General features: G+C 42.6%; 1 protein-coding gene across 13 annotated transcripts in view; it reads left to right on the forward strand.

Moving 5' to 3' along the window:
• The window catches only part of RYR1 (ryanodine receptor 1), a 302,237-nt gene that overhangs the window by 192,987 nt on the left and 96,876 nt on the right, over positions 1–12,374 (forward strand). For all 13 annotated transcript variants that reach the window (XM_073598714.1, XM_073598720.1, XM_073598713.1 and 10 more), the window contains 7 exons: positions 11–100; positions 325–468; positions 591–671; positions 4,539–4,614; positions 5,077–5,200; positions 5,468–5,583; positions 12,029–12,096. In XM_073598714.1, the coding sequence (XP_073454815.1) occupies positions 11–100; positions 325–468; positions 591–671; positions 4,539–4,614; positions 5,077–5,200; positions 5,468–5,583; positions 12,029–12,096 (699 nt within the window). The remainder of the gene's footprint in view (positions 1–10; positions 101–324; positions 469–590; positions 672–4,538; positions 4,615–5,076; positions 5,201–5,467; positions 5,584–12,028; positions 12,097–12,374) is intronic.

The following is a 12,374-nucleotide window of genomic DNA, read 5'->3' on the forward strand; positions in this document are numbered from 1 at the left end:
ACCTTGGTAGATACAGAATAATTGGTCCTATGGCGAAACAATTGACGAAGAGGCAAAAACTCATCCAATGCTACGGCCATACAAAACCTTCTCTGAAAAGGTAAGATCTATACAAAGTCCAATAAATTTATTAGGTGATGAGGGTCTTTCTAAAATAAATAAATAAATAAATAAAAAAAAAAAAAAAATATATATATATATATATATATATATATATATATATATATATATATATATATATATATATATATATATATTTAATGGTGGCATGTCATTTTTAACTGACTCATGATCTGACATTTGTGCCATGCTGTTTTCTTACAGGACAAGGAAATCTATCGCTGGCCAATCAAAGAGTCTCTGAAAGCTATGATTGCTTGGGAATGGTTGGTAGAGAAAGCCAGAGAAGGAGAGGAAGACAGAACTGAGAAGAAGACAAAAACTAGAAAAATCTCCCAGACAGCACAGGTTAGAACATATTTTGTAATCAAATATAATAATAATATTTTAATTCCCTTTCATTAACCACGTGTCTCCATCTTTTTTATATGTATTTGCTTTTAATTTTTCCATAATATTCATTATTTCAGCAAACCTATGATCCTATGGTGCAGACCTTTAGTCCAACCCCCATTGATTTGACTGGACTCACTCTGTCCCGAGAGCTGCAGGTAATGGCCTAATAGGCACATATTATATTATTTTCTTGTATTGATAAGAGTTTGTGATACACCTAGGTACATCTAAATGCAGATATTGTAAGAAGAATGAAACTGATGGTACAAGATACTTATAAGATGTAGAAGTGTGGTACATAGAAATCAGAAACGTTTATTGCTTCAGAAACGTTTGTCTTGCAGAAACAAATGCCAAGATTAAAAAAATGATTGATTAAAACAGTGATCTCCAAACTGTGACCCAGGGGCCAAATGCAGCCCTTTGCTTGCTTTTATCTGGCCCTTGAAGCACTTTTTTATTCACTGACGCCAATGAAGGGCACAATTTCTCCCAATGACACCAACAGTGGGGCACAGTTCCCACCAATGACATCAATGTTGGGGCACATTTCCTCCCAATGACAACTACAATGGGGCCCAATGACACCAATGATGGCGCAGAATTCCTCCCAATGACATAAACAACGGGGCCCAATGAGACCAATGATGGTGCATAATTCCTCCCAATGACATCAGTAATGGGGGTTTGTACACTCACACTGATGCTCTGACATTTTGTACTTCCGATGGCCACAGTCCTGCCCTCCTAAAGTCTTAAGGACAGTAAACTGGCCCTTTGTTTAGATAGTTTGGAGACCCCTGGATTAAAGCAATGAGCCATTGGAATTGTTTTACTAAAGGCAAGAAGGCTATTCCCTTTGCAGGGGAAGTTGCACTTTTCAGGGGAATTCTCCCCAGAGCTTACTGAATGAGATGAAGCTCTGCTGCCTTCCATCATCCAATCACAAGCAAAAATGTGGTCTCTTATTCCTTGCATGTGATTGGGCATTCTTTGCAAAGTGAAATGTTCCCACATTCACTAAGGTCTGAGGAACATTCACTTGCAAGGTGCAACATTCTCTGGCAAAGTAAAAGCCTAAGTGCCTTTAGTAAATTAACTCCATTGTTGAATCTTTTTTTTTTTAAATTCTTTTATTATGGCAAAGCATCTGTTACAGATCAGGTCATCTTTACATAGTAGTACCAAACTGAACAAAGGTACCAAATAGGAACTTTTCAACGGCAGACACCATGCAGCCTGGATGAGGGAGGATGAGTAGGATGAGGACGGCTTGGTCATGCACTCTACCAAGTCTTCCGCATGTTGCGGCTCAACACGGCCCGCTGCCAAGCATGTCCCACAGCCACATGCTGATGAGGATGCACCATCTCCACGACCAGCACTGTTGCCTCTAGACACAGAGCCTGCTTGCCCTCTTTTATTGGCTTGTGACTGTCTGCCTCTCCTTGTTGGCCTTCCAGACATACTAATGGCCTGCAGTGAGATGTAGCTGCACAAAGCTGGGATGTATATATATATACTGATACTGCAGCTAGCAGAATCAACTGCCTGTAATTGTCTTCAGGTAGCTTTAGGTGCACACTATGCAGAGGACACAGTACACTAACTGTAAATACTGCAGCTGCCTGTCTGTGGTACTAATAGGATCAGAAGAACACCACCAATTTTCTTCAGGTAGCTTTAGGTGCACACTGTGCAGAGTACACAGTACACTAACTGTAAATACTGCAGCTGCCTGCCTGTGGTATTAATAGTATCAGAACAACAGCACTTGTCTTCGGGTAGCTTTAGGTGCACACTGTGCAGAGGACACAGTACACTAACTTTAAATACTGCAGCTGCCTGCCTATGGTACTAATAGGCATACGAATAGAAGAACAGCCAAAAAAGTATTGCATGCTGCAAGCAGTTTTAAATTACTTTTATTCCTTTACAAATGTCATTTTGTGCAGGGACTGTTCTAAGCATGGGAAACATGGGCCACTTTACAGGCACACTATAGACACCCCCCCAGGTACAATATTTAAAGGAATATTTCACTTTTTTTTCACTTTAAGCATCATTAAAATCCCTGCTCCCGCAAAAATGGCCATTTTTAAAACTGGATTGTCGTCTTCACTTCCTGGATCATTGAGGTCTCGGAGATGCAGGACGGGAGCCGCCAATGGTAGTTGGAAAATCCTGCCAATCTGGGATGGGGACCTCCGGAGCCTCCAAGAAAGCAAAGATCTGTTAGCTGTTCAGGCCAACACAGAATGAAGGAGTCATTTCCATTTTGAACTGAGAGATGGAATAGGTGGCCCCAACGACACGTGGCCCCAGAGCGCCTGATGACTTCCAAAAATGGGCGGAGAGTCCCCCGCATCCGTAGGGTAAATCATAAGAGGTCAGGGAAGAGGTGGATGGAGACACCATCAAAGTCCACCGGGCCCTTGGCCCATGCGCAACGTAGTATTTCCTCTTTGATGTTATAAAAGTGGACCCTGGCAAGGACATCTCTGGGGAAGGAGGCACCCCCCCCCCCGCGGGGTCCCTATACTCTGTGCACCCGATCCAACTCCAATTCCTCTGTGGGTGACTTATCCAGCAGGAGGTTAAAAATGGCAGTTACTGTAGCTCTGAGATTCCCCCCAGTGGTGGCCTCTGGTATACCCCTTAGCCTATTATTGTTTTGCGATTGCAGATTTCAACATCATCAATCCACATATGTAACATGATCATGTGGCGTTGGTATTTTGTATGCGATTCCTCCAGGGCCGCCAATCTAATTTCCATTACATTTGAGGAGATCTCAACTGCTGAAATCCACGAGTCCACATTATCAATTTGCTACTTAAGATCATGTATCTCTCTAGAGAGCGTACTCACTATTGAGGCTGCCATCTCTGAAACTTCCTGCTTGTTGGGGAGAAGGGAGATGATGTTCTTCCATGCAGCTGCAGACGGCTGTTCCTGTGAGCTGGCAGTCAGCGAGGCTGAAGGAGAGTCTGCCCTGGGATCTCTGGAGATAGAATCCTGGAATCCAGATGGTCCAAAGGTTGCTGAGCCTCCGGAACCCGGAGCTGGCAGTATTTTACCTCCTCTCTTCTGCACGCTGAAGCCGGCATTAGTGTTGCACGGCAGCACCATCTTGGAATCCGAGGCCGGGACTGGAGTTGTGGAATACCGCAGGAAATATGCAGAAATATCTGGCCCTCTGTGTGGGGATGTGTCCCTGGAGCTTTATCAGTCGCTGACATGAGAAAAGCCTGAAATCGGTACACTGCAGAAGGCTCTCTATCCGATCACTGCACGGAGCTCCCTGTCTCACAACTTCACAGCGCCATGACCAAGCCATGCCCTCATTGTTGAATCTTTTATGTCTGACTTATATAGCATTAAAGTTGAGGAGTTGTCAGTGGGTTTTCTTGCTAATCTCAGAAGCCATTCCTTACAGAGCTGCTGACTTATGTGAGAGTCAGTGCCTTCATTACTGCTGGCCATGACATGCAAGCCTGGTGAAACAAGAAACTACTATTGCTAGTAGCTAGATAGTATTTAACCATTTTGAAATTACAGTAATGTGATTATTCATCTGGCCAACCCATTGCTTTGATGTATGAGCCAGTTAAAATGAGTCTGACTGGCCCATTGCTTTGAGGTATGACCCAGTTACGGAGCCATCTCTCCCTAAAAGTATCCTGGTGAGATCTCTTTGCAGAAGTTTTTGTAACTTCCAATCATAGAAAAGAATGACAGCAACAAACCAGCATGTGAAGCATAATCTTTTATTCTACTGAAATGGGGTACACACAGGACATTGCAAATTTCTGAGGCATTTCACGCTAAAGAATGGTGTCACTCTCTCAAAACTGAAGCAAAGCTGTGGAATTAATGCCAGAGTATGTGTTATCTGGTAGGGAGATTTTTCCTGTAGTGATAAAAGAAACCGTCACTTGTTCCAGTTTGCCGGTATCTGAGTGGAGATTTGCATCTTGGAATGATGTAAGCCATATTTTGCATTCTTTCTCTCACTACAGTCAATGGCTGAGCAGCTGGCTGAGAATTATCACAACACCTGGGGTCGTAAGAAGAAGGTGGAGCTTGAGACAAAAGGTAAGCACCAAACCCTTGTACTTATCACCCCTTCCTTTATCCCTGTGGACAGCAATATTGTAATATGTAATTGCCATGGGTATGATCTAATAGCCAACAAACACTTTTAACGTGAACAGTTCAATTCTGAATTTGTAGTAAAACAGTGACAATAAGGCAAAGCATTAAAATGCCTGTGTGTACCATTGAATGCTGTCTTGAACACCACGAGAACCCCAAAGCCCAGGGTCTCTGATATGCAGATATCCAATTGCCGTAACAAAGTTCAAGGCTGACCCACCCCCTACAGCCTTATTAATGTATTCAATAAGATGCTGGGTGCCAGCTCTGATTGGTTTTGTGCCTTGGTGATTTTGCATTTTTTGTTGCATGTTTATTACATCCAGTGCTTATTGTTTGTATTAGCAGTGTTAACAGTGTTCTGTATATAAATGTATCTTCTTTTATTATACATTATCACAGGAGGGGGAACTCACCCATTGCTGGTACCCTATGACACTCTGACTGCCAAAGAGAAGGCCCGTGACAGGGAAAAGGCACATGAACTGCTGAAGTTTCTTCAGCTCCAAGGTTATGCTGTAACAAGGTATGTAGCATGGACAAGTCATATGAAATATTTGTTAAGTAAAGAAAAATACAAAATTTAAAAGGTAAAGTGCCCAAAAGTGGCCTCTGAAAAATGGTAATCAGCAGATGATCCAAACATCCTGTTTCCAGTTTTTCAAGGGCCTTGTTGTAATCGCTTGTAGACTACAAAAAGTAATTTACCAATGTAATATAAGACCAAGATAATAGATGTTAAAGTGGAATCTTCAAAAAATATGTACTGACATCTCAATTCATTTTAATACAGGGGTTTGAAAGACATGGAGCTTGATACTTCATCTATTGAGAAGCGTTTCGCTTATGGATTCCTTCAGAAACTTCTGAAACTAATGGATTCAGCACAGGAGTTCATTGCTCATCTGGGTATGAGGAATTTTTTTCAGGGCCAAAGTATACAGCATATTACCAAACAAAATTCACAAGGAGGAATGTATGCAATAGGCATAATATTTCTCTTGCTTGTGGTGTCACAGATGTCTCCAGCTTGGCCATTCTTGCCTTTCTTTTGCCACCATTAGCAGATTACAGAAGAGAACTTTTAGTTTAAAATGGTCTGGTGCGCTATATTAAAATGAACCTTTAACTAAAGAATCAGATAATACAAGTATACCTTACCTAAAAACAAAAAAACTGTGCTTTGCTATTTTTGCTTTAACATCCCCTTTCCAGCAGAAATGTATTCACCTTTATATTGCTCCCCTGCCACTCTGTTTAATGCCAGGGGCTGAAGGAAGTACGGACAGTCCCTGTGTTACAAACAAGATAGGTTCTGTAGGTTTGTTCTTAAGATGAATTTGTATGTAAACTGGAACAGGTACATTTTTTAACCACTTCAGCCCCAGAAGGATTTAACCCGTTAAAGACCAGGCCATTTTTTGCCATACAGCACTGCGTCGATTTAACTGACAATTGCACGGTCGTGTGAAGCTGTACCCAAACAAACTTGATGTTCTTTTTTTCCCCACAAATAGAGCTTTCTTTTGGTGGTATTTTAGGGTTTTATTTTTTGTGCTAAAAAAAACAAAAAAACTGTCAATTTTGAAAAAAAACAAAACAATATTTTTTACTTTCTGCTATAATAGATATCCAAAAAATATATTAAAAAATACAAATATATTCATCTGTTTAGGCCAATATGTATTCTTCTACATATTTTTGGTAAACAAAAATCACAAACTTATATTGATTGGTTTGTGCAAAAGTTATAGCGTCTACAAAATAGGGGAAAGATTTAGGGACCTTTCATTTTTTTTTGCGGGACTGCGACATTTCAGCGGACAAATCTGACCTTTTGGGGACCAGGGACATTAATATGCTGCGTACACACGATCGTACATTCCGACAACTAAATCTATGGTTTTTTTCCTACGGATGTTGGCTCAAACTTGTCTTGCATACACACGGTCACACAAATCTTGTTGGAAATTCCGAACGTCAAGAACGCGGTGAGGTACAACACGTACGATGAGCCCAGAAAAATGAAGTTCAATAGCCAGTGTGGCTCTTCTGCTTGATTCCGAGCATGCGTGGCACTTTGTGCGTCGGAATTGTGTATACACGATCGGTATTTACGAGAACGGATTTAGTTGCCGGAAAATTTGAGATCCAGATCTCAAATTTTGTTTGTCGGAAATTCCGACGGAAAATGTTCGATGGAGCATACACACGGTCCGAATTTCCGGCAACAAGCTCCCATCGAACATTTCCCGTCGGAAAATCCGACCGTGTGTACGCGGCATTACAGTGATCAGTGCTAAAAAAAAATGCACTGATCAATGTATAAATGACACTGGCAGGGAAGGGATTAACACTAGGGGGCGATCAAGGGGTTAACTGTATTCCCTGTGTGTGTTCTAACTGTGTGGGGTTGGGCATGCTGGGACAACACAGTAATTGCTGTTCCTGATCACTGGGAAAAGCAGATCTGAGTTGTTCCCTGTCAGAATGGGTATCTGCCTTGTTTACAGATCCCCGTTCTGCCTCTCTGTACCAGAATCGCGGGTGGCCAGTGGACGTTGAGTCCACCGGACCCGCAGTAGTGCTCCCGCGCCCACAATACCACATGAACATGCCCACTATGCCACATGCACTGGAGCCGCCTTGCCGCAGTATATATGCTGAAGGCGGTCGGCAAGTGGTTAAGTGTAACTTCAGCCAAAAAATCTTTTTTATATTTTTTTGGATAGCATAGGGAAGGGTTAACACCCCTGTAGGGTTTGCTTTGCTGTCTGTGCCCCTGTTCAGAAGATTTCTGTTTCAATGGTTTTTATTAAATGTTTTAGTAACACAGTAGAGGATAGTTAGGTAGAGTTGCAAACAATCCTTGCTTGCTCCAAATGAGTCAGGTTAACAAATAAACAGACAGATGCGGGGCTTAACACCGAATGATGAAGACCCAGAATGCAGGTTAGTTCTAGTGTGTGTCTTCCCCAACAGATTTTAACCTGAATTTAAAGCAAGACATGAAAACCTGATCTTTCAGAAGATTTCACCTCACTTCCTGTTCCTGTGACAATTGGATTTTGAAAATTTGGGGTTGTTGTGGAAACAAGAATTGGTGATAAAACTTCAGTGGAGACACCTTTTCCCCATAATAACTCTGCTAGTGATTTTCCCTTCCTAGCAGCAGATTTCCTCTCACTTCCTGTTGTCTCCCTCTGTAAGTAGGAGTTGTATATAAGTCGGATGTTTCTAACTTGGGGACTGCCTGTACCCGAAAAGGAGGAGCATGTGAGTTTTCATGTGACAATAGTAAGCCAATCAGTCAAATTGCAGTTCGTAGTTCTTTGTAAACTGCAGCTCAGACAACTCATTGCTTACACAGAACTTTCCATAGCTGAACAGAGTTTTTTGGGGATTGAAGGGAAGGTATTAGTTTGTTTGTGGTGGTCTGTTTTAAAATCAACTTATTACTTTGCCCTATACAGTATCACTTTAGGTTAACTTTTAATGTACTTCTTAATACCATATACTTGAATCTGCTAATAGGCTAATATTTATTCATTTTATTGATCTGAGTTATCAACCAATTAAGGCTTTAACCTGTATGTATAGCCATTTTTTGCTTGTTTTGTATTGTGTATGGAGGAGTTAAATTCTGAGAATTAGTTTTTGGACGTGTTCCATTTCAAAAAAATTTGCTTCACTTCCTGTCCCAGAGATGAAATTAGAAGAAATCTTCAAAAGTTAGGGGATTATCCCCTTCCAGGCAGTTGTCCCCAGAACAGATGTCCCAATTGGAAGATTTCCCCTCTCTTTTTGTTCTGGGGACAATTTGACATTTTGGATTTCCCCTCACTTTCTGTTTTGGTGACCATGTTCATTATTACAAAAAAGGGGCGCGTTTCCCCAGTGGGGACACAGCATTACAAATGTAAGATGGTCTAACCCTTCCCAACTCTATCCAAAGCTAAGAAAACCATTTTGCCTGGAGATGTTTGTGGTTCATTGGAGGTTGTCTACATAGAGGTCAGACATGTCCTGAAAAATGTTGCTTTCCTCAATCAGAACTTGAACACTTTTTAACTAAGTTTCAGTTCTCATACCTTCCCCAAATATTTAAATATACGTATATTTTTTTATTTTGTTACTTGCATTTCTATATAAATCAGAAGATGACTGATTTCCTGTCCCCTCAACACCTCAAGGAAGCTGGTTAAATTAGGAGCCCAGACCAATCCATTAACTTTGCTATGCAAGGCACACTTCTGTGCTCTTCTGTGAAATGTTGTTGTTATTGAGCCACCAATTCAGGCCTAAATACATTTACAGTATTTTTTTTTTAAGTTAATGCTATTAGGTATAAAGAAACTTGATAGGAGAGCAATTGTCTATAAATACATTTGGTGGAATTCAATAAACACTACGGGCAGTTTTCTGGTGCTATGGTTCTTTAAAAGAGAAGTATGGGTTTTTAAAAAAATAAACATTTATACGCACCTAGGTGGATGCAGCATCGATCCGATGCTACATCCAGACATCCCGAGTCTCCTGCGAGGTGTGGGGGCAGCTCCTGGACACCCGCAAGTGCTGCCCAATATCCTGGCTGCGGGGCTGATCCTGGATGGTCCCCTGGAGGAGGAGGATACAGGGAACAGTAGGGGATGATCGATGCAGCAGGAGAGACAGCAATGAACACCAATCTCCCTGTATAGCTGACATCTGCTTCTCCTCCTCTCCCTCCCGCGGCTGTCGGCTAACAAGCTATACAGGGAGATCGGTGATCACTACTGTCCCTCCTGCTGCACCGATCATCCCTGACTGTTCCCTGTGTCCTCCTCCTCCTCCAGCCCCCCTCCGTGACCTTCTATACCCCCCAGTTCTTCTCCCCCCGTTCTTCTACGGCTCCCTTCTGTGTCCTTCAATCCCCCGCCCCCCTCCGTTCTTCTCCGGCTCCCTGTCCTCCTCCACCCTCCCTAGTCCCCCACAGCCGGCTTCCCTCCTCTCCTCTCTCCCGCCAGATGTGGGGATCTGTCAGGATGGAGAGCGGAGGGAGGGACTGGTCATTTACCAACCCCTTCCTTTTCTGAATTGGACACAGTGAGCGAGATCACTCCTGTGTCCTGTGAAAACTGAGCAGAGTGACCTGTGTGTTACTATGCTCAGTTTATGAATGGAGAGGATCTGCTGTCTCCTGTCCATTCGTCTTCAATGCTGAGAAAGGGACTGGGGAATCTGTGTCCTCAGCCTCTCTCTCTGTCTCTGCTCTTCCAGTGATCACTGGTGTGAGAGGTTTTGGAGGGAGTGGCTGGTTCAGTCTCCCAGCAGCTCAGCCAGCTGCCAGTCTAGGCATCTGGGCGCATCCGACTGAGTGATGGCTGAAGAGAAGTGCAGCCAAAATCGCTTTAGCTATAATTCTCCCTTAAAATGGTCTGTACCAAATTAAAAAATTCCTACCATCCATTTTGGTAACTTTGCCAACATGTGCGGCAGAATCAGGTAGTTCTTAAAGTATATGTGAACCTTCACCTTGTAAAACAACCATTCAGCTTAAAACATAAATGAAAGGTAAAACATTTTGTATATTCATATCAAAACAATTTTTAAAGCGGAGGTTCACTAAAAAAAAAAAATATTAAAAGCCAGCAGCTACAAATACTGCAGCTGCTGACTTTTAATACATGGACACTTACCTGTCCAGGGAGCCCACGGTGTCGGCAGCCGAAGCTGATCCGTCCTCGGTAAGGGACTAAGGAAGTGAAGCCGTGCGGCTTCACTTCCTGGTTCCCTACTGCACATGTGCGAGTCGCGCTGCGCGTCCTTTCTGGTCCCTGCTGTGTTCTGTGTCTCACAGAACACAGAGGTGGAGGAGAGCGTAGGCGCCAGAAGTGGCGTAGGTCACCGCAAGCTCCGCGGTGATCTATGCCAGGAAGTGGGCGCAAATAAATGTATTAGACAGGTATCTGCTCCCTCCTCCCCCCTGAGAGGTGCCAAATGTGACACCAGAGGGCGGGGGGGGACTCCAAAAAGTGGAAGTTCCATTTTTGGGTGGAACTCCACTTTAAATACCTTTTTGTTTTCCTGTTTTTTTAAGTGACCTCATACTGTCCTCAGCTGCATAAGGAGCTTAGAGAGCTGGAGGAGCAGAAACGGCAGCACATTGATCTTCCCAATGAATGGCTGTGCAGGAGGGGGGCATGTCGGCACAAGTCTGATCGTCGGAGGAGAGCAGCCTCAGTTTCCTAGCACAGCCAGAAAACTGACCATGCTGTGCTCTCATGCCTAGTTTAGTCAGTTATTAACAGGAAAGCAGGGGGACTTGCAGGAGCACCAGGTAGAGCACCAGGTATTTCACACAAGGAAAACAATACAAACAGAACAGAATACATTTTCATACAAGTATATACATGGTACAGAAAGCACATATCAGGATTTTGGAATGTTGGGTTAACATATTCTCTATTAGCATTACAAAATGGGGCTAATAATGCATCAACTTAAAAAAAAAAAAAAATATCTCCTGTTCATAGATAATGAAACTGTTGGTAATTAAGACTTATTCTAACTTGGCGTACAGAGACAGGCAACATGCCTATAGCTTTACACAGTGAGGCAGAGCGGCATATTTGCAGCTGCTACCCTCTGCCTGTCACTGGTTATTCAGGGCATCATCGGCTTCACAGCTGACAGTTTCCTAGCGGCCAGTCATTCTGCAGTAGGTAGAACTTGATGGGAAAGCTGAGACACTAGTTTCCCATCAGGTCTGCTCTTGCAATGTAATTGACAGCAGGCAGTGGGTGTAAGGCCGGCTGTCTATTAGCTGAGGATCTACCTAATGACTGTTGTTAATCACAAGGGGAGCAGATCTGATAGGAAACTAGTATCTCAGCTTCCCCATCAGGCTCTGCCCCCCCAATACAAAATTCCCCTCCGCTGTTCTGTCTATAAGGTGTAGCAGCACGGAGGAAGCACAGTTGCACTTAGGGTGGTGTGTCCATAATAGAAACTCTGGCTTCGGTGTGCCTGCCCCAGATTTATGTCATGCAAAAGGTACATGAGTCTGTCGCCCGAACCATCATGTGGAGGCACATGCGAGTTAGAAAAAGAGTTCTTTATGAGTTACCCTGATTAACTATTCTCTGTAAACCAGTGTTTCTGCAAATTCAGATGTGATAATCATTAGTAATTTATCAGTATACCAACATATTTCAACTGCTTTATCTTTTATGTTATTGATATTTATAACGGTTATAAGACTGTCCTTATTGTTATAGGTGTAATTTTAGCTATGATCTGTACTGCATCCATAGCTGGGATCCTCCATGTAAATTCAAAAACTCTAAACTCATGTACTCTTCTGTGTTTTTAGAGGCCGTTGTGAGCAGTGGAAGGGTAGAGAAGTCTCCACATGAAAGGGAAATCAAATTCTTTGCCAAGGTGAGATTGTGTCTTGCGTCCTGTAATTTTTCTGCTGCAAGAAGAGACAGGCTATGGTTTCTTACAAAGTAATTCTATTGCTATAATTGATTCTGGCAGACTCTGTATATTGATTAAAAAATTTGAATTCATTTGAAGCGCTAATATAAAGGGATACCACTGTTTATAATAGTGTCGCAGGATGTTCAATCAGCAAGGGTTACATTTTGGCTTTCCTTTGTATCAGCTGCTGGTTTTGGAGTTATGAGGATATGTTTTTTTTTCTCTTTTTGGTTGAA

Source organism: Aquarana catesbeiana, linkage group LG09 (genome assembly GCF_042186555.1).
Source record: "Aquarana catesbeiana isolate 2022-GZ linkage group LG09, ASM4218655v1, whole genome shotgun sequence".
Lineage (NCBI taxonomy): Eukaryota > Metazoa > Chordata > Amphibia > Anura > Ranidae > Aquarana > Aquarana catesbeiana.